The sequence below is a fragment of the Salvelinus alpinus genome, chromosome 34 (assembly GCF_045679555.1).
Source record: "Salvelinus alpinus chromosome 34, SLU_Salpinus.1, whole genome shotgun sequence".
Taxonomy (NCBI): domain Eukaryota; kingdom Metazoa; phylum Chordata; class Actinopteri; order Salmoniformes; family Salmonidae; genus Salvelinus; species Salvelinus alpinus.
In genome coordinates this window covers 3,126,119-3,153,185 of record NC_092119.1, presented here as the reverse complement: position 1 = coordinate 3,153,185, position 27,067 = coordinate 3,126,119, and the positions used below count along the sequence as shown (strand labels likewise).

Here is a 27,067-nt window from a genome sequence, read left to right as displayed (position 1 = left end):
CTAGTCCCTCGCTCTCCACCTCTCTCTCTCTCTACCTGTCCTAGTCCCTCTCTCTCCACCTCTCTCTCTCTCTACCTGTCCTAGTCCCTCTCTCTCCACCTCTCTCTCTCTCTACCTGTCCTAGTCCCTCGCTCTCTCTACCTGTCCTAGTCCCTCGCTCTCTCTACCTGTCCTAGTCCCTCTCTCCTTCCCCTGCACCATAACAACAGTGGTCACCTTGCTTATGATCCACTCTAAAGGAATATTGTTAATCAGATGACCCTTTTTAATGTGTTTTTTGTCCCAGAGGTTTTTTGAGAACCTGAACCCGATGGGCAGTCTGGGTGAGAAGGAGCTCTCGGACTATCTGTTCAACAAGTCTCAGGAGATTGAGCCTCGCAACTGCAAACAGCCGCCCCGATTCGTAAGTAACCTGCCCAGCAAGGAGACCAAAGCTTCCGGTAGTGAGATGTAATTACAGATCATTGTTTCGATGTAAACGCTGCTCACTAACCAGTCAAACAGATAGTGTTTTTACAACTACAGTTTTACAAATACATTTATCACTGTGTATTTAGCTCAAATGTAACATCAATGGGTGGCAGGTAAAAATATGTCGTTCTTCCCCTGAACAAGGCAGTTGTTCCCCGTCATTGTAAATAAGAATTTGTTCTTAACTGACTTGCCTAGTTAAATGAAGGTAAAAAAAATAAAATAGTTGCATAATATAAAAATGACAGATTTATGTGAACGTGTGAGTTGTGCATGCTTACCCCAACTCTGTCATGACTTAACCCCCCCCTCTCTGTGTCTCTCTCTCTCTCTGTCTCTCTCTGTCTCTCTCTCTGTCTCTCTCTCTCTCTCTCTCTGTCTCTCTCTCTCTCTCTCTCTCTCTGTCTCTCTCTCTCTCTCTCTCTCTCTCTCTCTCTCTCTCTGTCTCTCTCTGTCTCTCTCTCTCTCTGTCTCTCTCTCTCTCTGTCTCTCTCTCTCTCTGTCTCTCTCTCTCTGTGTCTCTCTCTCTGTCTCTCTCTCTCTCTCTGTCTCTCTCTCTGTCTCTCTCTCTCTCTCTGTCTCTCTCTCTCTCTCTGTCTCTCTCTCTCTCTGTCTCTCTCTCTCTCTGTGTCTCTCTCTCTGTCTCTCTCCTCCAGCCCAGGAAGACCCTGTACCCTCTGAAGTCCCCGGGGATCCGGCCGGTGCGTACCTCTACGTCAGGGACCCTGAAGGGCCACCCCGTACCCCTGGAGAGAGAGCCCCCCCACAAGATCACCTTCAGGAGCATCGCTGAGACGGAGCCTGAGATCTCTTCCACAGCCCCCACCTCACCCAGCACCCCTACGCCCCCGCAGTCTGCCTGCTCAGACCTCAGCTCTGTCTTCATGGAGCCAGACCTCTATAGTGTCTATGGTGAGGCTGGGGCAGAGAGAGAGACACACACACATAGAAACAAATACACACAGACATATACATACCATTCAGTGATTTAAACACGTGGAAGATTATAATTGAAGAAGTTGAAGTGGATATAATTCGAGGTCTGTCTTCATTTTACAGGTGGCTCAACTTCTCTATGTGGCCATTTTATATCCGGTGGAAACTCCATATTCACTTCTGTTCTCCTCCCACCCTCAAGTGAGTGTTGCTGTTAGCGCTGTACGATGACGTGTGTCCGTCTCGGTTTAGGATTTAGGAAACAGAGCTCTTTAGCGTGACAAACAAGAACACAGCCTTCCTATGGAGTCTGCTGGTAGACTGGGTTCTGGTGTCTGGTAGACTGGGTTCTGGTGTCTGGTGGACTGGGTTAATGGGTTCTGGTAGACTGGGTTAATGGGGTCTGGTAGACTGGGTTAATGGGGTCTGGTAGACTGGTGTCTGGTAGACTGGGTTAATGGGGTCTGGTAGACTGGGTTAATGGGGTCTGGTAGACTGGGTTAATGGGGTCTGGTAGACTGGGTTAATGGGGTCTGGTAGACTGGGTTAATGGGGTCTGGTAGACTGGGTTAATGGGGTCTGGTAGACTGGGTTAATGGGGTCTGGTCTTGCTCAAGGGCAGAATGGCAGATTTTACCTTGTCGGCTTTGGAAATCGATCAAGCAAGCCTGTTGCCCCAAGCCTGTTGCCCCAAGCCTGTTGCCCCAAGCCTGTTGCCCCAGCCTGTTGCCCCAGCCTGTTGCCACATTGCCCCAGCCTGTTGCCCCAGCCTGTTGCCCCAGCCTGTTGCCTCAGCCTGTTGCCTCAGCCTGTTGCCTCAGCCTGTTGCCTCAGCCTGTTGCCTCAGCCTGTTGCCCCAGCCTGTTGCCCCAGCCTGTTGCCCCAGCCTGTTGCCTGTTGCCTCAGCCTGTTGCCTCAGCCTGTTGCCTCAGCCTGTTGCCCCAGCCTGTTGCCTCAGCCTGTTGCCCCAGCCTGTTGCCCCATTGCCCCAGCCTGTTGCCCCAGCCTGTTGCCCCAGCCTGTATCTGGTAGCTTTGTGACCACTGCTGGTTTAAAAAGGGCTTTATAAATACATTTTGAATGATTGACTATACCTATGTACCTTTATGTACATGTGTAGAGTTCCACTCAGTATCGTGTGGAAGCCTTCACCAGCTAGGAGAAGAGTTACTCAGACCTCCTCCACTTCCCCCTCGCAGAAAGGATGCTTTCTCTGAGGCCAAGGTAACACACACACACCGTACACACACACCGTACGTCAGGCCTTGTGCAATTTCAACTTTAGTGTCTTTTTGTGAAATGTAAGGATTGTTTTACTGGGGTCAAGCTAACACACACTTAGTACAGTACACCATTCAAGATGTCCATCTGACTGGTTCTCAACTCTGACTCCTGTTAGACTAACTACTAACAGACAATCTGACTGGTTCTCAACTCTGACTCCTGTTAGACTAACTACTAACAGACAATCTGACTGGTTCTCAACTCTGACTCCTGTTAGACTAACAGACAATCTGACTGGTTCTCAACTCTGACTCCTATTAGACTAACAGACAATCTGACTGGTTCTCAACTCTGACTCCTATTAGACTAACTACTAACAGACAATCTGACTGGTTCTCAACTCTGACTCCTGTTAGACTAACTACTAACATACAATCTGACTGGTTCTCAACTCTGACTCCTGTTAGTAGTTAGTCTATCTGACTGGTTCTCAACACTGACTCCTATTAGACTAACAGACAATCTGACTGGTTCTCAACACTGACTCCTGTTAGACTAACTACTAACAGACAATCTGACTGGTTCTCAACTCTGACTCCTATTAGACTAACTACTAACAGACAATCTGACTGGTTCTCAACTCTGACTCCTGTTAGACTAACAGACAATCTGACTGGTTCTCAATACTGACTCCTATTAGACTAACAGACAATCTGACTGGTTCTCAATACTGACTCCTATTAGACTAACAGACAATCTGACTGGTTCTCAACACTGACTCCTGTTAGACTAACAGACAATCTGACTGGTTCTCAACACTGACTCCTGTTAGACTAACAGACAATCTGACTGGTTCTCAACACTGACTCCTGTTAGACTAACAGACAATCTGACTGGTTCTCAACACTGGCTCCTGTTAGACTAACAGACAATCTGACTGGTTCTCAACACTGACTCCTGTTAGACTAACTACTAACAGACAATCTGACTGGTTCTCAACTCTGACTCCTGTTAGACTAACAGACAATCTGACTGGTTCTCAACACTGACTCCTGTTAGACTAACAGACAATCTGACTGGTTCTCAACACTGACTCCTGTTAGACTAACAGACAATCTGACTGGTTCTCAACACTGACTCCTGTTAGACTAACAGACAATCTGACTGGTTCTCAACTCTGACTCCTATTTAATAATATATTTCTCTGTTTGTTTCTGACTTTGACCCTCCTGTGTGTTTTGTAGTTGAGTTCCAGGTCCAACGGGCCCCCAGCCATCCCCCCCAGACTGCCCCCTCCTCTCCCCAGGATCCAGCCCCGCGCCCCAGTCTACAATGGCCCCAGCGACGGCCCCCTCCCCAGCCCCCCACCTCCACCACCCCGGGACCCCCAGCCAGACACGCCTCCCCCCGTCCCCCAGAAGCCACCAGAGATCTTCATTAACTACCCCCTGAACCTTCAACCCTCCCCCGTCGGCCGCTTCCACTGGGATTTTGGCAGTTCCCCCTCGTCCCCTGGAACGCCCCCGGGTACCCCCTCGCCCCGCGTCCCCCGACGGAGCTGCCTGCTCAGCGCCAGCCAGAACAGTCTCTGCCCGCTCCCCCTGCCCATCATGGCGCCACCTGTACCTCCCCGCCACAACTCCTCCTCCCAGCTCCCCAAACTTCCCCCAAAGACCTACAAGAGGGAGCTGTTGCCACCCCCTTTACAGAGCCTCTCATTGGTGGAGAGCACAGAGGGTAGCCAATGAGGAGCCTCCTTGCTTCTTTTGTTTCCTTATCATCATGGCTGCTGCTCCACACAATACAAACTGTATCAAACTATGACCTCATGACACAGAGCGATTTGAAAACAAACTAATCATGATTTTTAAAGCTACTGATCGTAACAAAGACTCCAAACCCCTCCTACATTTGACCAATCACACCACGGCCACTCCTCTCAGGGTATCAGTAGCCCCACCTTCATTTCAAGCCCTCTGTGCCAATGGGATAATCCACACCAGTGTGCCAGCCAATGAACAAGGAGCCCCAAGACACTGATATTTAACTCCTCCTCCTCCGTGTGTGCAGTGCACGTCACACACCTGTACACAACACTGACTCTGTCACTTTCTTCATATAGATATTCCACTCTGTACTAGAGTGGACAGGACGGTATTGCCACAGTCCAGCAGTAACTCTCCTACCCCCAAAAGAGACACTGTGCTGAACCCAGAAAGCAGAGGAGTGGCTGGGGCTGGGGCCTCTTCGGTCTGTCCTGGTGGTTGGGGACTATACAGACCAGTAATGACACTTCCATCGGCATGGACAGGTCTTCTCACTGGCAACGCTATGTGTGGATCTATGGGCATTGTTGCGTTGGCACACAGTAGTGCTTGCGAGCACCATTCACTCGTTCGCCCCAGGAGTCAGTCCTCCTGTCCTGTGGCTCTCGGACGGACGGACGGACTCAACTCTGGACCGTACAGACCTCGGTGCTCTGTTATCATCAAACATTTACTGTGGTTCTGTCTGGGAACAAGCACGAGAATCATCAAAGTGTTGGAAGTTCTCCTCCCGTTTGTGTGCGACTCCCTCCTTTAGTGACCAGTCCTTTGTTCTGCTGGGGTTATATAAGGGATTCATGTTTTGAGGAATGACTAACTAAAAATGGACTCTGGATATTTTTTCATCCAGTCGTTTCAGACATTACCAACCTGATCTTTGTCACACTGAAATCCTTCCCCTCCTTGTCGTTGTTTGTCTTCACTGAACTGTGCAGAGCTGTGACTGTAATGTGCGTGAGCTCAGCGGTATTCACAGGGCTGTGTACTGTGTGGTACAGGAAGACCATATAGCCCTGGACATGGGCTCCTTGCTGTAGTTGGTAGCTACGTACCGCCCCGCTGGTCCTAGAATTACCCTCCATTTCAGATGTTGCCTTTAACCCCACAGGACTGACCTCTGTGGAGGGGCGGACGGACGGACGGGGTGTGTTCGCTGCACATAGAGCTTGGTCAACGTTTGTCATGTCTACCCTTTTTTTTTTTTTGTCATATGATGGATATCAAAGCGCTCCGATCGAGGAAGAGGGTTAACGACAAGATGTCATCACATCACTGGCAGAGAGGAGAGATAACAGCAGCCAGAGCTTTATCTGTCCAGGGTAGCTAGCAGATTGTAACATGCTAATGTGAGGCTCCGTTAGCCGCTACGTGTTAGTTACTGTTTTGGTGGTAGTACAGATCAACCAGCCTTAACTTGTCCATACTTCCCTCAATTGCCGACTTGGAAGACAACCAATGTCCTCGTAAAGTCCTTGTCTAGTTGCAGGGGGTTTGTGTTTTTTGAATTTTAGAAAATGCAGCGTAATTAAATAAATAAAAATTCCTCCATGAAGTCATCCAACATTGTGTATGCCGCCATCTTGTCTATTTCAAATAAAGGAGCATTTTCTAAATTTGAGTTCTGAGCAATTAAATGCTGGGGGAGGGGGGGGGGGTAAAACAGCAAATTGACTGACATCAATTCCATTTCGTTCAGTTTTTTTCTTCTGTGACCTCAATGCGCAGTTTCTCTAGAGAAAAATTGGGTGATGTAATAGGGAGTTGTAGTTTCCAACAAGCCAATATTATACATAGGTTAGCGGCCGAAAACGTGGTAATTAACTACAATTACCATAACCCATTGCACGTCTACTTGTCCGGTCTGTGGGCAGACCAGAGAGCGAAAGGAGACGTAGGACAATCCAAGGGGATTGAGAGCAGCTGCTTTGTGAGGTATCTCTACCTGAAATGACCTGATCCAAGTGATTTGATAGTTGGTATTCGGCAGTCATAAAAATATGCCTTATTTAACTTTGAAGAACTAGTAAAATAGTGATCAGACAGCAGCTTTATAGACATGAGATGAGGCTTGTAATGAAATGGTCATCATCCAATGTAGGCTAATATACACAACTTTACTATAGTCATGTGAATAGATGGTTAATAAGTGATAAGCAGTAATGGGCATTCACTACCATCAAGGGACTTGTATTAATTATTCTGTTTTCGCATTTAATATTTTTTCGTTTTTTTTTTTAAAGATGGAAACTAAAAAGAAAAACATGATTGTACCAAAACTGAACCGACCTGTAACACACATCTCAGCACTACTATTCAAACGCACCCCCTGCAACTACACATGTACATCTCAAACACACATCTCAGCACTACTATTCAAACGCACCCCCTGCAACTACACATGGACATTTCAAACACACATCTCAGCACTACTATTCAAACGCACCCCCTATGTACATCTCAAACACACATCTCAGCACTACTATTCAAACGCACCCCCTGCAACTACACATGGACATTTCAAACACACATCTCAGCACTACTATTCAAACGCACCCCCTGCAACTACACATGGACATTTCAAACACACATCTCAGCACTACTATTCAAACGCACCCCCTGCAACTACACATGGACATTTCAAACACATTGATTGGTTGTTACGGTTGGTCGAACATTCTCTGTGCTACACCAATCGGTACCTACCTAATAACACACATCAGCCAGCTGGAACAGAGTAATGGTCTGACCATGGGATCTTTCTTTTTTTTTTATCTCCAGAGGTGTATTCACTAGGAACGAAACGGGATGCAAACGAAACGGGATGGGACCTACCTGAATTTGTCCAATAGAAACTCTTGTTTTCGTTGCATAATGTTTTCTGTTGCAAAGTTGTTGTTTTTTTTTTTGCTAATGAATACATCCCTTAAAGCCAAGATGATGTCTTAAATAAAACCAATCATCCCAAGTTAATGATGTACCATCATCCCCAGTTACTGTACCAGCCTTCTGGTTCTGTATGGAAATTCAGCATTGGAGCCGTCACACGTAGCAACCCAACCAAAGCCTGGGACAAAGAGAAGGCTAGCTCCCCTAGTGGACTAACGGATTGTTACACAGCTCCCCTAGTGGACAAATGGGGAATTGGCTCCACGGCTCCCCTAGTGGACAAACAGGGAATTGGCTCCACAGCTCCCCTGGTGGACAAACAGGGAATTGGCTCCACGGCTCCCCTGGTGGACAAACGGGGAATTGGCTCCACGGCTCCCCTGGTGGACAAACGGGGAATTGGCTCCACGGCTCCCCTGGTGGACAAACGGGGAATTGGCTCCACGGCTCCCCTGGTGGACAAACGGGGAATTGGCTCCACGGCTCCCCTGGTGGACAAACAGGGAATTGGCTCCACAGCTCCCCTGGTGGACAAACAGGGAATTGGCTCCACAGCTCCCCTGGTGGACAAACTGGGAATTGGCTCCACAGCTCCCCTGGTGGACAAATGGGGAATTGGCTCCACAGCTCCCCTGGTGGACAAACGGGGAATTGGCTCCACGGCTCCCCTGGTGGACAAACGGGGAATTGGCTCCACGGCTCCCCTAGTGGACAAACGGGGAATTGGCTCCACGGCTCCCCTGGTGGACAAACGGGGAATTGGCTCCACGGCTCCCCTGGTGGACAAACGGGGAATTGGCTCCACGGCTCCCCTAGTGGACAAACGGGGAATTGGCTCCACGGCTCCCCTGGTGGACAAACTGGGAATTGGCTCCACAGCTCCCCTGGTGGACAAACGGGGAATTGGCTCCACAGCTCCCCTGGTGGACAAACAGGGAATTGGCTCCACGGCTCCCCTGGTGGACAAACGGGGAATTGGCTCCACGGCTCCCCTGGTGGACAAACGGGGAATTGGCTCCACGGCTCCCCTGGTGGACAAACGGGGAATTGGCTCCACGGCTCCCCTGGTGGACAAACGGGGAATTGGCTCCACGGCTCCCCTAGTGGACAAACAGGGAATTGGCTCCACGGCTCCCCTGGTGGACAAACGGGGAATTGGCTCCACGGCTCCCCTGGTGGACAAACAGGGAATTGGCTCCACAGCTCCCCTGGTGGACAAACAGGGAATTGGCTCCACAGCTCCCCTGGTGGACAAACGGGGAATTGGCTCCACGGCTCCCCTGGTGGACAAACGGGGAATTGGCTCCACGGCTCCCCTGGTGGACAAACGGGGAATTGGCTCCACGGCTCCCCTGGTGGACAAACGGGGAATTGGCTCCACGGCTCCCCTAGTGGACAAACGGGGAATTGGCTCCACGGCTCCCCTAGTGGACAAACGGGGAATTGGCTCCACGGCTCCCCTAGTGGACAAATGGGGAATTGGCTCCACGGCTCCCCTAGTGGACAAACGGGGAATTGGCTCCACGGCTCCCCTAGTGGACAAACGGGGAATTGGCTCCACGGCTCCCCTAGTGGACAAACGGGGAATTGGCTCCACGGCTCCCCTAGTGGACAAACGGGGAATTGGCTCCACGGCTCCCCTAGTGGACAAACGGGGAATTGGCTCCACGGCTCCCCTAGTGGCTGTTTGAAATATCTGGATTCACAGAGAGGGGAGCCTGCTTCTATTAGCCAGAGTTCCTTGTCCTCTCTCTTGTCAAAAATACCTTTTAATTTTAAGACTGAAACAACACATGCATCATGCTCGGATGTGCCTTTTAATTTAGTTTTCTATTTTACAGAGTAGAGGCAAAAGTTGTCTAATGCTATTAAAAAAAATCCTGAATAGAAAAACTAAATACGGTTTCCTATGTAATGCTTAGAACAAAAGCTATACACAAGAAAAACTGTACACGTTTGTGGATGCTGTGTATATAACATGTATACACTAACTAAATAATTTGTATAAAGTGACTTCTCTGTTGTATTACATATACCCCCCCACCCCTCCACGTTGCCTAACTGTCCAATGCTGCTATGGTCAGATAAAAACAGGTCACTGTGTCTCTAACTTACTTACTTGCAGACAATTCCCCCCCCCCAGGCTAGAATATAAACAGAGTACAGCCATGTCTTCCGATCCTAGCCTGAGTTCTAGACTGGCTCGTGCTGTCTTGCCAACTCTTTTGTATTATTGCCACACTACGTCCTGTTGTTATGTCATTAAAAGTATGTTGTCATGACACGTGACAAAGAAATAGGAGTTGGCAAGACGACACATACAGATCTGGGACTCAGGCTAATTTCTCCCTCCCAGCTAGTGTAAAGGAATGAAAGGTTGTATCCCAAATGGAACCCTATTCCCTACGTAGTGCACTACCCTATTCCCTATGTAGTGCAGTAATACCCTGGTCAAAAGTGTGTGTGTGTGTGTGTGTGTGTATATATATATATATACACACACACTCACTTAGAGGCCAGTTTATTAGGTACACCACCCCTTTCACAAATTGCTGTGGCTTGCTATGTAAAGCAGGCAGACAGGCATTCAGTTACTGTTGGATTGAACGTTAGAATGAGCAAAACCAGTGACCTAAGCGACTTCGAGGGTGATCATCGGAGTCAGGCGCGCCGGGTTCCAGTATCTCAGAAACGGCCGGCCTCATTTGGCTTTTCACGCACAACCGTGTCTCGGGTTCACTGAGAATGGTTCGACAAACCCCCCCAAAAAAACATTTAAATGGCAGTCGTGTGGGGTGAAAACAGCTTGTTGATGAGAGCCGTTTGGAAGGAGAATGGCTAGCTAACAGACGGGCATAACGGCGCAGTACGACAGTGGTGTGTAGAACAACATCGAGGAACGCACAGGTCGTCCGTCCTCGTCACAGATGGTCTATTACAGCAGACAACCACACCTGGTTCCACTCCTATCAGCTCAAAACGAGACCAAAGCGGCTCCAGGATTTGGCTTAAGCAGCAGGAGTCCATGGTCACATCCTGCCTGGAGTCAACAGTACAGGCTCTGGTGGTGTAATATTTTCCTGGCACACGTTTAGGTCCCTTTCCTGGCACACGTTTAGGTCCCTTTCCTGGCACACGTTTAGGTCCCTTTCCTGGCACACGTTTAGGTCCCTCAATTTACCGATGTTTGAACCCCACAGCAGATTCATCCCTTCATGGCTACAGGGGGTGGGGTCCGACCCGTACTAGATGGGTGTACCTAATAAACTGGCCACTATGTTACTTGATGAGCATAGTTGAAGATTGAATTGACCATTTATCTGAATGCGAGCAGAACACACTTAGTACACTTTAGGCTGTACTGTTAGAGGGGGTCGGTGAAGATGGGTCTGTTCTGTACTGGTCGGTGAAGATGGGTCTGGTCTGTTAGATGGGTAGGTGAAGATGGGTTGGGTCTGGTCTGTTCTGTACTGGTCGGTGAAGATGGGTCTGTTCTGTACTGGTCGGTGTAGATGGGTCTGGTCTGTTAGATGGGTCTGGTCTGTTCTGTACTGGTCTGTTAGATGGGTCTGTTCTGTACTGGTCGGTGTAGATGGGTCTGGTCTGTTCTGTACTGGTCGGTGTAGATGGGTCTGGTCTGTTAGATGGGTAGGTGAAGATGGGTCTGGTCTGTTCTGTACTGGTCGGTGTAGATGGGTCTGGTCTGTTAGATGGGTCTGGTCTGTTCTGTACTGGTCGCTGTAGATGGGTCTGGTCTGTTCTGTTCTGGTCGCTGTAGATGGGTCTTGTCTGTTAATGCCATGATGTGTAATGGTGACGGTCCTATGTAGGGTTTTCCAGTAATCCTGGTTGGATGATTCCTGAATTTCTTGCTTAATTCTGCCAGATTCCAGGAGTTTTCCAACTGGGAAAGTTAACGGAAATGTGACGATCCTACGCTGCTGTTAAACTCACTTTCTTCATGGATCAGGAATACACACCCTCTGACCCCAACAACACACCCTGACAACACACCCTCTATCCCTGACCCCGACAACACACCCTCTATCCCTGACCCCAACCCCGACAATACACCCTCTATCCCTGACCCCAACCCTGACAACACACCCTCTATCCCTGACCCCAACAACACACCCTCTATCCCTGACCCCAACAACACACCTTCTATCCCTGACCCCAACAGCACACCCTCTATCCCTAACAACACACCCTGACAGACACACACTATGCCTGATTCACACTACAGGGCCAACCAGAACCGGTCCACATTGTCCTTTCTTGTATGTGGGTCAAGCAACTTTGATGGATGCTGGATATGTAACCAGGCCAGCCTAGTACGGTTTGGCTCAGTATGGAGGAGAGGATACTAGTGTAACACACCACCTGAGCTTTAGAACACCCAGCAGGCTGTCTGCTAACCTCTAACCCCTTTCACAGACGGAGACGACGAAATCGAGCCTTACTGAACTCTGACATCTGTGATGTCACATCCTGTCTTTAATGCGCAACAGCACCACTGTTCTGTTCCCTTGTTCAATATGGTTTCCATGGTTTCAGTCAGTGTTTGCATACTTGTCTTTCAAACCCCCAGGCAGTCCTACAGAATAACCCTGGGTCGTAGTCAAACCCCCAGGCAGTCCTACAGAATAACCCTGGGTCGTAGTCAAACCCCCAGGCAGTCCTACAGAATAACCCTGGGTCGTAGTCAAACCCCCAGGCAGTCCTACAGAATAACCCTGGGTCGTATTCAAACCCCCAGGCAGTCCGACAGAATAACCCTGGGTCGTATTCAAACCCCCAGGCAGTCCGACAGAATAACCCTGGGTCGTAGTCAAACCCCCAGGCAGTCCTACAGAATAACCCTGGGTCGTAGTCAAACCCCCAGGCAGTCCTACAGAATAACCCTGGGTCGTATTCAAACCCCCAGGCAGTCCGACAGAATAACCCTGGGTCGTAGTCAAACCCCCAGGCAGTCCGACAGAATAACCCTGGGTCGTATTCAAACCCCGACCCAGGGTTATTCAGGGGTCTTTCTGCCAGGACCTCGGTGTTGGTCGGTGTGACTAGAATGGGTTTTACTTGTTTCAGATGCTTTCTTAACGACCTTTAGTCTCTGTAAGGACCCTTGAGTTAACACAGGCAGCTCAATTCTGATCTTTTGACCAAAAAAATCAGAATTACGCTGCCTGTGTAAACGCAGAGATCAGTAATACACGACCGTTGTGCTATATGTTATCGCAACAACAGATCTGGGACCAGGCTAGTAATTAACAAGACAGCACAAACAGATCAGTTGTCGACGGAGCATTGCACTTTTCCACCAATGTGCATTTGATTGATCAGCCAGGGTTTCATAAAGATTAACCTGTTGTGGTGATTTATCCCAGATGGGTGTGAAGGAAAGGTGGTGGTCCCTTAGTCAAGCTGATGACCCTGTTTTCATACTAGGGTCTCACTGTCCCTGGTGCCTGTCCCTCCAGGCCCGCTAGTTTTGCCTGGTGTCGAGGACAGGGGTACTGCAGCCTGGGTATTTGCCATCTCAGACTAGAGCTCTGCCGGACGGGCCCCTGACATTATACATCGGGTTAGGGCCGGGGGTTTTTTCTCCATCAACTAAGGGTACTGGCAGGGGTCACTAGATTCATCATGAACATTTTGAAACTGAGCCAAGATAAGGTAAAGGAAACCATTTGGAACTGGTGAAAAGGTATTTTCCACACTGGACAGTGGTAGCATGATGGTATATACGTCCTAAATAGAACCCTATTTGGAATGTAGTGCACTACTTTTGACCCTTATGGGCCCTGGTCAGAAAGTAGTGCACTGTATAGGGTGGCGTCGTTTTGACTGGTTTGGTTTGTCATTACTATGGCTCCAGGTCCAACTGAAGGGCAGGAGATGTTCTGTCGTAAAGAGCCCGGGGTTTAACGTCACGCTTCTATTCTGAGTGGGGAGAGCTGCATAGTCACCTGATGCCTTGCATCTATGGAAGAGAAGCGTGAATATATATTTTGTTTATACAAACAACTATGCACTTCTAATTGGAAAAAATATTACGAGAATAAAATGTGTTGTAGTTCTGCCAAAGAAAATGGATAATATAAATCTTGTTGATAAAGCATTAAAGTCTCCTTGTTCTGATTTAAGGGCTAAACTGATCCTAGATCAGAACTCCTGAGACACATTTTATGAATAAACAAGTCAAGGCAGTATTTCCCAAACTGTCTTGGGGTCACCATTTCATTTTTTTGCCCTAGCAGGCACGACACAGCCGATTCAAATATTCACGCTTGATGACTGTGTAGTGCCTGCTAGGGCAACAACAAAAATTAACGTGGTCACCAGGACCCTAACAAAAAGGTATTTTAAATGTTTAGGGACCCGCAAGTCCCCGCAGGTAGCAGTGGAGCAGGACGCACCCGTTAGAAGAGGGTGATGGGCTCCTCCCATTCACCACAAGACCTGTATTACTACTAGATAAAAATACTTTTTTTGTGATTTCCCAAATAACTACCAATTCTTTTGCAATTGTTAGTCATTTTCCTCCTGGTAACAATTGTGTACATTTTGACCGCTCCCGTAGGTAAAGGTTTAGCTAAAATGCATCAAAAATATATATATACTTTTTACGTTAATGTCCCTTCTAGCCATGACCCTGTTTTCTGGAGGATGGTAAGTCAACCACCTAGCTCATGTTTTATACATATCAAATTGATTAGCTAGAGAGCTAACAATTAATGTATAACGGGAGTTCTCTCTTTTAAAACGTCAATCAGCAGTTGCGACATCCCCGCCCGTTTCTGTAAAAAGATGAGAAATGTAACCACTCAATCATAGCTATGGATGCAAGTAATGACAGTTTTTACCATGTTTAAATATTGGCTTCTGATGAGGTAGGACAATTTAACTAAGTTCATGAAGCATGTATAAGTTATATTCAAGGATCAATGATTTATAAGTCCAATGCCTAGCAACCGGAAGGTTGTTCGAATCTCGTCACGGACAACTTTAGCAACTACATAGCATGGTAGCTAACCCGTACTCTATCACCTAGCGTAGCTAACGTTATCCACAACAAATACATTTGAAGCATATACTAAATGGAGGTAGATATGTTTACATCTAACCCGGAGTAGAGGGTGATTTAGTTTACATTATCTATGTGCAGCAGAGAGCGTTAAGTCATACTGATGTAGGATCTTAATTTGATCACCCAGTTGCGGGAAAATGTCAAACCTGTGGCGTATTTTAGGTTTAAAAAAAAAAAACACTTCTGAAGTTAGTAAAATTCCACACCCCTACACAAAATGTCTGCTAAATGACGTAGTATACCACTCAGATTTAAATAGTTTCTATCCAGCAGCACGTGTGAGCTTCAACAGCCCTAGCTACCTCACTGGAAAATCAAACCAATCTGGTACAGAGTATAGTAGGGGTAGGTTTATTTGGATTCATAATTCAAGTTGTCATTCCCTAGGTGAAATGAGCTACTCTAGTATAAATACATTGAAGTTAAAGCCCCCCCCCCCCAAAAAAAAAATATGGATGTAAAACAAACACGCCAACCTCTGATTTTACAGGGTGGGGAAACTGGTAAATACAGAAAAGACTTATATAACAACATTCTTTTTATAGAGTAATCCCACAATCTGTAAGTACTTGGAGGAAAATAAAACATCACTGCTCCAGCAACATCCGTGTCAGGTTGTAATGTAATTGGAGTGAAACATTCAAGGTGGGGGGGTGGGGGGGAGACTAATGGAACATTATGGAGTTGGTAGTTTAGATGGGAGGGGGGAACTAAATTAACATTATGGAGTTGGTTGTTTAGATGGGAGGGGGGAACTAAATTAACATTATGGAGTTGGTTGTTTAGATGGGAGGGGGGAACTAAATTAACATTATGGAATTGGTTGTTTAGATGGGAGGGGGGAACTAAATTTAAATTCTGGAATTGGTTGTTTAGATGGGAGGGGGGAACTAAATTAACATTATGGAATTGGTTGTTTAGATGGGAGGGGGGAACTAAATTTAAATTCTGGAATTGGTTGTTTAGATGGGAGGGGGGAACTAAATTAACATTATGGAATTGGTTTTTCTTTGAGCTCATAACAGTTTCAAATGGTTACAGATATTCCTCGTAAGGAACTTTTCTTGGGATTTCTATAGCTTCACGCAGCATCTACTGACAAGAGGGGGGGAAAAAAACACCTGTTAAAGCGAGGATGTATGACAAGGGCTATAAAAGTAGAATGAGACTACCAGAAAGCATGGCAAACCTAAAACAATATCAAATAGTTTAAGACAACCATACTAATGGCCCTCGTCTGTGCAACACGTTTTCCATCCGATGATCAAGACTACTCGACCCTTTATACCCATTTAGGTGAGTTCAAGTTTTAAATGTGTCTGGGCAAGAAAACTATTTTACTATGTAATTATGATAAACCCCCCCCCCCCCCCCCCATTGCATACCTTAAATACATTTTAAAAGCTTGGCATCTAATTCAAATCCACATTTCCTAAATTAAGTGTTAGATTCAGAGCAGCCTGCTTACTATTAACTGACAATGCACATTTGTTCAGTCAAAAGTAGGGATTATTAAATAAAAATGTTAAAAGCATGAAATAATGGAAACGAACGATTCTGAGGTCGGTCATTCTTCCTCTCAAAAAGCATTGTGTTGAACGAGAGGACAGCTGCGACTGAAACCGACAATATTCATTTAAGAAGAAAAAAAGGGAGAAATGTCTTTGTATAGTAATGGCGCACTGCGTTGGTGTTGAGTCAATCCAGCCTCTTGAAAACGGCAGCCATCTTGAATGGTCAGTCTTCGCAGCAGGTCCCACTTCAGCTTCTCCTGCGGCCACTAAAACCAGTTTTATCTCCGACATGCAGATCTTCCCCTCTAAGAGCTCACCAACACATAGATCATCCTGTAAGAAAAATAAATAAATTGTTTAGGGGGAAACTCGTCATTGAAATTAACTGTAACATTCATTAAGACACTTCAGTTAAACAGAGGACATGAGCCCAAAACAAAACTCAGCCTTTAAGGCAGATCAGTTAATACTACATACCCGTAGAGACAGAAGGAGAGGAGGTAGAGAGAACATACCCGTAGAGACAGAAGGAGAGGAGGTAAAGAACATACCCGTAGAGATAGTAGAAGAAGGAGAGGAGGTAGAAAGCCAGTTTGCACCAGCCCTCCTTTTGACAGTAGGCCAAGACGTCAGCGTTCATGATCGTAGTTGGATCATAGAGGCCTGGACCACTCATCACCGGCCTGCTCGTATACCTGCAGAGAAACATGACGCATGGAAGTCAACAAATGATTAACCAGGAAACGTGTTGGTTCATAGCAGCGGGACTATTTAAAAAAAGGGTCCACAGGGTTTGAATCTGTTAAAAGTAAAGAGTATGTGCTTGCAGAGAAACACATTTAGGCCTATTTATAGAAACGCGTTAAACAGATAGGCCTATTTATAGAAACGCGTTAAACAGATAGGCTTACTTATAGAAACATGACACATTTAGCTGGTGTCAGCATGGTTAAGTCCATTACATTGGTTTCCGTAGAAACAACACCGCAGAATTTCAACTGGCGCATATCCAAGAGAAATTAAATCTGTCATCCAGGCTGAGATTCATTAAATGGTTTTAACAAATCATGAACCATAAAAATTGCCATTGGAAGGTGAATGTCGCAGCAGAAATGTATATATATAATGGTTAGAATGTTTTCAAAGAAAGTGTGTTACTGTTTTCACTGGGGGGGCAAAACAAAAAAATAGCATGTGTACATTGCTTAAAGTGACACATCAAACCCCTTGAACGTACCTCCAGACGTGGTAGGCCAGCAGTGGCATGTTGAGGCCGAGGGTGAGCCACTCTGCAGCACACAGGAACATCACGCAGAAGAACACGTGGATGAGATACTCCGGGAGTACCAGCTGGGAGGAGCATGTAAACAACACAGTATCCTTACACTGAGGCAGTCATAGCAACAAGAAAATACACTGACATGTACTCACTGCTATGCCAGAAAACAGATACAGTAGAAATTAGAGACAGAGACTGCAAATGTGTGCAAGTCTTGCATGTTGCGTTGGCCATAGAATGATTGTTGCCTTTGTACAACAAATGTTCAAGTACAGAGGACTCCATGAGCATGAATTAAATAGATATTTGGACTAACAGAACAATTTAGGCCTAAACTGTTAAGACATGCGTTTTAAGCCCTTGATACCGTTTGAGACCGTAGCTTCTGCAGCCAGAGCAGCAGCTGTACGTCCTATTCCCTAAATAGTGCACTACATTTGACCAGGACCCGTAGGGCTCTGATGTAAAGTAGTGCACTACTTTTGACCAGGGCCCTGATGTAAAGAAGTGCACTCTGTAAGGAACATTCCATCTTTCCCCACAGGTCAGGGACAGAGCTACTGTGACGTCATCTGGTGTAGGCTCAGGCATAAAAAAGAGACATGCATCCAAATGAAGAGAGGTTATGGAGAGGTGGGGTGACGACCCACCAAAGCCCACAGATGGAGAGGATGGAGAGGGGCGGTGTTCCCAGCACTGCTACATTGAAACATGTGATAGTATATGTCATGTTACACTAGATGTATGTCTACGTCTCAAATGGAACCCAATTTCTTATGAGCCCTGGCCAATAGCAGTGCAGCAGCGTTTCTGCTGAAGTCATTTAGCTGTGGCATAGTCAGCCACGACCCCCCCCGCCCCCCGAAAAAAATGTAACATGAAAAATATATAGTTCTGCCGATGCGCACTTTGAAAATGCTGGAACATTCCATATGTACTTTTCCTCTGCAAACAAAACAAGTAATGAATAGAACAATCTGACAAGCACATAGTAGAATAGTTTATCTATTTACCTAGTCAGCTTGTTGTTCTGTGTTCTATGCGAGATAAATATTCCACTCGAATGAACAGAATCTAATATAGGCTGCGAAAATAAACGACATTTATTTAGTAGGCAACTCAAACCTCTCTGCCAGCTGCACATGTTTTACCATTTATATGGCCTGTGTATGTCTAATGAACTAAAGCCTGCATAAAGGAGGCCGCACAGCGGTCTAAGGCAGTGCATCTCAGAGCTAGAGGCGTCACTACAGACACCGTGGTTCCAATCCAGGCTGTATCACAACCGGCCATGATTGGGATAGGGCAGCGCACAATTGGCCCCAGCGTCGTCCGGGTTTGGCCAGTGTAGGCCGTCATTGTAAATAAAGAATTTGTTCTTAACTGACTTGCCTGGTTAAATAATAAATAATTTAATAGGCTTATTAACAATTATTGAAAACAAATCGGCCTACATGCTTGCACTTTGTGCAGGCTGCGTAACCCATCTACCGCGTTGTTGTCCTCGCGCAGCACCCGTTTCCACGGTGACGACGTAACTTATTCCCTTATCAGAAAGGTTTTTATTTCTCCGGTTAGGCCTACGTTAGTCTAGTTTATACTAAAATGGCTATCCAAGGAAAGTAAACTTGGCAACGTGTCGTATTCTAACATGGAGAGAGAGAGAACATAAACCCTGCACGTCGACAATGTAGAATATTTTCGCAGCACACAAGGGACAATTCCCTACTACACACTATGCTGCTAGCCTTGTGTCTGCCTCGTCGCTCACCGAATGTAATTCGCAACAAGCTCCTGTGTTGTTAAAAAGTGTATTTTTTAAATGTTTATTTATTTAAAATGTTTCCGACCCGTAATATAATTGTTGTGACCCACGAGCCAACACCCACACGTCGAAAGTGTTTTCATTCCACCCGCCAGCTGATTTGGTTTCCAGCTCACCTGCTTCGCTACTAACGATCAAACCAACAGACAGGCGACGCCATATTTCAGCACGTTTATAGCAGTTGGGCTACAGGTGATAATGCTTATTGCTAATAGCATACCTGATCACTTATTTAAATAAAAGGTTAACTAGCCAAGTCAATAATAATAATAATATGGACCATGCATAGGCTAAATAGATGGTCCAATATGTTATTGGGCTCATTTTTGGAGGTGGAAATTATATTTTAGATGGCATCAGTATCATTTTATTTTCATTTATTTTAAGAGTAGAATGTCCTCTAAAGTCACCAGAACTGAGCTACTCAGTCCTCCTACATGAACATGATCCAAGGGGGACTCTGGACACCCCCCAAAACAGGGGGATCCACGACCCCCGCAACACATTTTTCCAGCGGAAACACTATAGTGCACTATATAGTGAATAGGGAGCTATTTGGGACACATTCTACATAAAATGTCCATAGCAGAGAACTGAACTGAGTGAACATTGACCGAAACCATTTAGGGCAACATTGGCAAACCCGAGGTTAAACCGTAAATGTAAAAAAAAAAAATGCAAGTGTGCTAACGTCCATCTTGAACAGAAATACAAAAGTACGAGTGCTTCTCATATGCCACCATACTACCTATATATCAGTGCCCTACATTTGACCAGGGCCCATATGCCACCATACTACCTATATATCAGTGCCCTACATTTGACCAGGGCCCATATGCCACCATACTACCTATATATCAGTGCCCTACATTTGACCAGGGCCCATATGCCACCATACTACCTATATATCAGTGCCCTACATTTGACCAGGGCACATATGCCACCATACTACCTATATATCAGTGCCCTACATTTGACCAGGGCACATATGCCACCATACTACCTATATATTAGTGCCCTACATTTGACCAGGGCCCATATGCCACCATACTACCTATATATCAGTGCCCTACATTTGACCAGGGCCCATATGCCACCATACTACCTATATATTAGTGCCCTACATTTGACCAGGGCCCATATGCCACCATACTACCTATATATTAGTGCCCTACATTTGACCAGGGCCCATATGCCACCATACTACCTATATATTAGTGCCCTACATTTGACCAGGGCCCATATGCCACCATACTACCTATATATTAGTGCCCTACATTTGACCAGGGCCCATACTACCTATATATTAATGCCCTAGGTAGTACCCTATATAGTGAACCAGTTGCCATTTGGGAGGTGTACTACGCCTAGATGAATCATTTGGTTTTATGTAAGGTAACTCCTCCTAATGTCTTTACTATCCAATCAGTGACCTAATGTATTTACTATCCAATCAGTGAACTCCTAATGTATTTACTATCCAATCAGTGACCTCCTAATGTCTTGACTATCCAATCAGTGATCTCAAAAAAAAAGAAAAAAAGGCTGAGCTTGAGGGTGTTAAGATTCTCCGTTCCCGAACCCCAGATGTGAATATAAAAAGGTTGAGCCAAAAATCACATCTACTGTCGTGTTCGCAAACTACCCTTAAAAACACAAGTCTAGAAAGCAATTTGAGAAAAAAATACTCAACATTTTGAAGCATTCCATTATTTTGTTACTGATTCTTCCCCAGATGCTCTTTTGTATTGGCTGCCTTAAGTCATAGAAAAGGCAGTAGGGTTGTCGTACGACACTACAGCTGAATAGTCCAGGCGAGGGTAACACAAAGCACGGATTAACCCGTCCTGAGAACCACAGTTAATGTGTTGTTTAATCCCATACACTCCTGGTTTAAAGAGCCTCCTGTCTGTCCTCATAAAATCCCACAATCAACTGTAGGACATCTGTCAGTGTGACTAGAATACTTTAAATATTATAGGCACCCTAGCACCCTAAATGTAGGCTAAACCCTACTTCAAAAACATTGCCTTAATAAAATAATCTCCTTGGGAAAAGACGGTATTATATAATAGTAAATCCTGGTTATAACGGGTCATTTTATAGTAGGGATATTACAAGGGTACTCTTATTTATTTTTTTGGTAACCTTTATTTAAACTAGGCAAGTCCGTCAAGAATACATTTTTATTTACAATAACGGCCCACCGGGGAACACTGCCTTGTTCAGGGGCAGAACGACAGATATTTTTTTTTACTTTGTCAGCTCGGGGATTCGATCTAGCATCCTTTCGGTTCCTGGCCCAACGCTCTAACCACTAGGCTACGTGCCGCCTCTTATCAAAACACTACATGCAAACAGAAGTTGGCTGTCATGCTCTGAGCATTTGCAAGTCTTTTCATTTAACCTCTGTATGTGTAGCACTACGGTCATCAATAACAACATTGGTACCTACGTCCATGTGTCTCTGCACGTCCCAATGAACCCTCTTCCTGTGTAATATAACAAAACCTCCTACTGACCAAGACCGCCCCAAATGGGACCCTATTCCCTATATAGTGCACTACTTTAGACCAGAGCTCTATGGCACCCTATTCCCTATATAGTGCACTACTTTAGACCAGAGCTCATAGGGATCCAACCTTAATGTTTAGAATAAGTGTCCCCAAATACATTTCAGCCCAGCTTGAAAAGAGGTTTCTCTTAAAATGGTTTAATCTTCACCCACTTTCATTACACTTTGATGTTTCAAAAAAAATAAATATGAAATGAAAATAAAACTGAAAATCAAATGTATTTATTTAGGCCTTCTTACATCAGCTGATGTCACAAAGTGCTGTACAGAAACCCAGCCTAAAACCCCAAACAGCAAGCAATGCAGGTGTAGAAGCATGGTGGCTAGGAAAAACTCCCTAGAAAGGCCAAAACCTAGGAAGAAACCTAGAGAGGAACCAGGCTATGAGGGGTGAGCTAGTCCTCTTCTGGCTGTGCCGGGTGGAGATTATAACAGAACATGGCCAAGATGAAAACAATGAAGTCAAGAGCCCTTTACATACATGGAAGCATAGAAGTCTGGTAAAACGGGTTCAAACTCCCGTCTACCCTACAAAGCTATACTGTACTCTCCAATCGTTAAATATCTCATGGAGATAATACACTGGGTGACACAGAAGGCACACACACACACACACAGGAAGCAATGCAACGTAGTGACATTGAGACCTGTTGTACACATGACTGTTTCCCCCCCCCCCACATTTACTTAACTTCCTCATTGGACTCAACTCTTGAGGATGTTAGGCTGACTGAGTCGAGGTCTAACGGTCTTAGACAAGACATCCTATGAACTGCATAGAGCCTGGTCATTTCTAATACAAATGAGCACAGAAGGTTCAGGCTTGAATCAATAACCCTGCTGTAAATTAGTCCAACACCTCTTGAGATTTGTTGACTGAAAAAGACGTTTGCAAACACTCCCCCTGTGCAGAACTGGAGACCGAAACGGCATTTTATATCGGAGATTGGTACAAACGTTCAATTCTTTTAGACCTTTTCAACTGTCTTTATGCCATTAAAAATGGTACATAAAAAAATGCAGATTTCAAAAAACAAAAGTGTTAAGAGTTTGACAACTGACAAGATCACTATAGATTAATAACAGTTAGGTTATAATCCGGCCTGACCGCCAGGCCGTAACCTCATCCGGCCCGACCGCAACCTCATCCGCCCCGACCGCAACCTCATCCGGCCCGACCGCAACCTCATCCGGCCCGACTGCCAGGCCGTAACCTCATCCGGCCCGACCGTAACCTCATCCGGCCCGACCGCAACCTCATCCGGCCCGACCGCAACCTCATCCCGCCCGACCGTAACCTCATCCCGCCCGACCGTAACCTCATCCGGCCTGACCGCCAGACCGTAACCTCATCCGGCCTGCCCGCAATCTCATCCGGCCTGACCGCAACCTCATCCGGCCTGACCGCAACCTCATCCGGCCTGACCGCAACCTCATCCGGCCTGACCGCCAGACCGTAACCTCATCCCGCCCGACCGTAACCTCATCCGGCCTGACCGCCAGACCGTAACCTCATCCCGCCCGACCGCAACCTCATCCGGCCCGACCGCAACCTCATCCCGCCCGACCGTAACCTCATCCGGCCTGACCGCCAGACCGTAACCTCATCCGACCTGCCCGCAATCTCATCCGGCCTGACCGCAACCTCATCCGGCCTGACCGCAACCTCATCCGGCCTGACCGCAACCTCATCCGGCCTGACCGCAACCTCATCCGGCCTGACCGCCAGACCGTAACCTCATCCCGCCCGACCGTAACCTCATCCGGCCTGACCGCCAGACCGTAACCTCATCCCGCCCGACCGCAACCTCATCCGGCCTGACCGCAACCTCATCCCGCCCGACCGTAACCTCATCCCGCCCGACCGTAACCTCATCCGGCCTGACCGCCAGACCGTAACCTCATCCGGCCTGCCCGCAATCTCATCCGGCCTGACCGCAATCTCATCCGGCCTGACCGCAACCTCATCCGGCCTGACCGCAACCTCATCCGGCCTGACCGCAACCTCATCCGGCCTGACCGCAAACTCATCCGGCCTGACCGCCAGACCGTAACCTCATCCCGCCCGACCGTAACCTCATCCGGCCTGACCGCCAGACCGTAACTCATCCCGCCCGGCCGTAACCTCATCCCGCCCGGCCGTAACCTCATCCCGCCCGGCCGTAACCTCATCCCGCCCGACCGTAACCTCATCCCGCCCGGCCGTAACCTCATCCGGCCTGACCGCCAGACCGTAACCTCATCCCGCCAGACCGTAACCTCATCCCGCCCGACCGTAACCTCATCCGGCCCGACCGTAACCTCATCCCGCCCGGCCGTAACCTCATCCGGCCCGACCGTAACCTCATCCGGCCCGACCGTAACCTCATCCCGCCCGACCGTAACCTCATCCGGCCCGACCGTAACCTCATCCCGCCCGGCCGTAACCTCATCCCGCCCGACCGTAACCTCATCCCGCCCGACCGTAACCTCATCCCGCCCGACCGTAACCTCATCCCGCCCGGCCGTAACCTCATCCCGCCCGACCGTAACCTCATCCCGCCCGACCGTAACCTCATCCGGCCTGACCGCCCGACCGTAACCTCATCCCGCCCGACCGTAACCTCATCCCGCCCGACCGTAACCTCATCCCGCCCGACCGTAACCTCATCCCGCCCGACCGTAACCTCATCCCGCCCGACCGTAACCTCATCCCGCCCGACCGTAACCTCATCCCGCCCGACCGTAACCTCATCCCGCCCGACCGTAACCTCATCCGGCCCGACCGTAACCTCATCCGGCCCGACCGTAACCTCATCCGGCCTGACCGTAACCTCATCCCGCCCGACCCTAACCTCATCCGGCCTGACCGTAACCTCATCCGGCCTGACCGTAATCTCATCCCGCCTGACCGTAACCTCATCCCGCCTGACCGTAACCTCATCCGGCCTGACTGCACATATTATAGAAAGCAGATCAGTATGCAGTCAAAGAAGTCAGGAGAAAGATGTTCCCTGCAACCATCAAGTCTCTACTTACCGGATTTAACGTGTTACATTGGTCTATCGGATTCTTGTAATCAGTCTTCAGTTCATCAAATGCAATGATCTGGAGAGAAAGAGAGAACACGTGTTAAGTAAATGACTTCCCCATTCTTGTATGACAAAGACGACTGGATCATTGAACAAAAACAAAAGGCTGCAGATTGCAAATGTCCTGGCCAATGGCCATAAGGAGTGAGGGGAAACATTAACAGCTGTTGTCTTTCATAGAGAATACATATCCTCCTGTTTATTTTGTCAATGCCCTCCGGTACAACTTGCCTACAACAATGGCTGGTACGACAAACATAACAGGCTGACCACACCACTTGCGTTGCGTGCGCGAGCGTTGCAAAATAAATTTCAACATACGTTATTCAATTATTGCACACACACTGCTCACGCACGCCACCGTCTGCGCTACCAAGCGCTAAAATATAAGTCAGTTCTATTTGTGACGTTGAACGAGGTGCAAGTCCTGCCTCTCCCATCTCATTGGTTTATAGCAGCATATACCCATGTGAGTGATTGAAAGACGAACTGTTTGGTCGGTCGACATGGTAACTATGAGATGCCAATCGCCATATAAAGTCCAAAGAAGAAAAAGCCTGGAAGGAGGAGAGATGACTAGAAACGAGTCGGTTGACCGTTTTGTGTGTGGATTAATTGTAGAAGTATGTAACAACTCAACGTTTATATCCCAGGACAAATTAGCTAGCAACCGCAAGCTAGCTAAATAGGACAAATTAGCTAGCAACTGCAAGCTAGCTAGCTTAAATTGCCATAAATGTTTAATGCTTTTCGACCTGTCCCCAAATTAATATAATTGGTTCAGAGTTTGTTTTGATATTTTCCTGATAACATTTGGTGTGGAGGGACTAAATCAATTTGCGCACGCGTGTGGACAGTTTGGGTACAGTGTTAGGGCCAGCAACATCGTGTTTCATGAGCTGAAATGAAATATCCCAGAAATGTTCCATACGCACAAAAAGCGTATTTCTATCAAACGTTGTGCACAAATTAGTCTACATCCCTGTTAGTGAGCATTTCTCCTTTACCAAGATAATCCATCCACCGGACAGGTGTGGCATATCAAGAAGCTGATTAAACAGCATGATCATTACACAGGTGCACCTTGTGCTGGGGACAATAAAAAGGCCACTAAAATGTGCAGTTTTGTCACATCAACGACACAGATGTCTCAAGTTGAGGGAGCGTGCAACTGGCATGCTGACTGCAGGAATGTCCACCAGAATTTCTCTACCATAAGCCACCTCCATCGTTTTAGAGAACTTGGCAGTATGTCCAATCTTCATCAAAACAGCAGACCACGTGTAACCACGCCAACCCAGGACCTCCACATCCGGGTTCGTCTGACAAGCCATCCGGACAGCTGATGAAACTGAGGAGTAGTTCTGTCTAATAAAGCCCTTTTGTGGGGAAAAACGAATTCCGATTGGCTGGGCGTATGTCTGCGATTAGGGCCTAATGATGGATTTATTTCAATAGAGATTTCCTTATATGAACTGTAACTCATTAAAATCGTTAATTGTTGCGTTTATATTTTTGTTCAGTATAGTTAGCTACCTAGCTAGTATAAACTGATAGCGTTACCATTTAGCTAGCTCTGGTAACGTTAACGGATGTCGATCTAATTTGCTAGCTGGCTGACGTTTATATTAGGAGTTTAACAAAATGTTAGTTTAGAAAGGTAGGCCAGATATATTTGATAGCGAATGAAAACAAATGATTCGGTCTTTTCGGTCAAACAGCACGGATGGGTGCCATTCATTCTTGGTTAGTTTAACGGATGACAAGCCTCTAAGCAACTGGTTCATTGCAAAACGTTGGTTATCTATATTGCCTAGCTAGATCATTATAGTTCCAAGTCATACTGTTTGATTATGATACCAATATAGCTACTTACATGCCAAATAGCGAAGAAAATGAGAGCGGCCGTAAGCAATAACGCAAGCATGTAACAAAAGGCCGCGAATGTGAACGCCATTTTTGTGTTGCTTGTTGGCTGATATCTAGCCACAGAGATCTGTCACCCGTTGCCTTCTAGAGTGAAGCAAGAAACTACAGAACGCAGACAGGGAAAAGGGATGCTGCGTTCAAAACACCTGGGAACTCGGGCATCTCTGACTTCAGTGCTTCCAAGACAACTGGGTAGTCGGGAAGAAACGAGCTCCAACGGGGGGGGTAATATTTCTTGAACTGTCATCCAACTCGGAATTCCAAGTTTATAAATTCGGGCATCTTTCTAGAGCTCCGACCTGATGATCACAGACTTCATGATTTTACTTCGTTTTTTTCTTCAAATTCGCAGTTCTTCTTCGATGAGGTTTAACGGCGGTTTGGCATCCAATAAATGTTGCATTACCGCCACCTACTAGACTGGAGTACAACTCCCTTGTA

The 27,067-nt window shown here is 46.9% G+C and overlaps 2 protein-coding genes across 3 annotated transcripts in view; one reads left to right on the top strand and one right to left on the bottom strand.

The window, feature by feature from the left end:
- Positions 1 to 6,070, top strand: part of LOC139563419 (son of sevenless homolog 2-like) — a 72,188-nt gene extending 66,118 nt beyond the window's left edge. For both annotated transcript variants that reach the window (XM_071382074.1, XM_071382075.1), the window contains 5 exons: positions 287 to 403; positions 1,128 to 1,383; positions 1,531 to 1,608; positions 2,528 to 2,631; positions 3,876 to 6,070. In XM_071382074.1, coding sequence (XP_071238175.1) covers positions 287 to 403; positions 1,128 to 1,383; positions 1,531 to 1,608; positions 2,528 to 2,631; positions 3,876 to 4,379 — 1,059 coding nt within the window. In that variant the 3' untranslated portion in view covers positions 4,380 to 6,070. The remainder of the gene's footprint in view (positions 1 to 286; positions 404 to 1,127; positions 1,384 to 1,530; positions 1,609 to 2,527; positions 2,632 to 3,875) is intronic.
- Positions 6,071 to 14,768: 8,698 nt separating this feature from the next.
- Positions 14,769 to 26,729, bottom strand: LOC139563420 (protein cornichon homolog 1). The gene is made up of 5 exons (XM_071382076.1): positions 26,574 to 26,729; positions 24,645 to 24,713; positions 17,185 to 17,297; positions 16,499 to 16,642; positions 14,769 to 16,280 (listed from the first exon to the last, which is right to left on the bottom strand). Exons 1-5 carry the CDS (start codon positions 26,652 to 26,654, stop codon positions 16,253 to 16,255), a joined length of 435 nt encoding a protein of 144 aa, XP_071238177.1. The 5' UTR covers positions 26,655 to 26,729; the 3' UTR covers positions 14,769 to 16,252.
- Between the last annotated feature and the right edge of the window lie 338 nt (positions 26,730 to 27,067).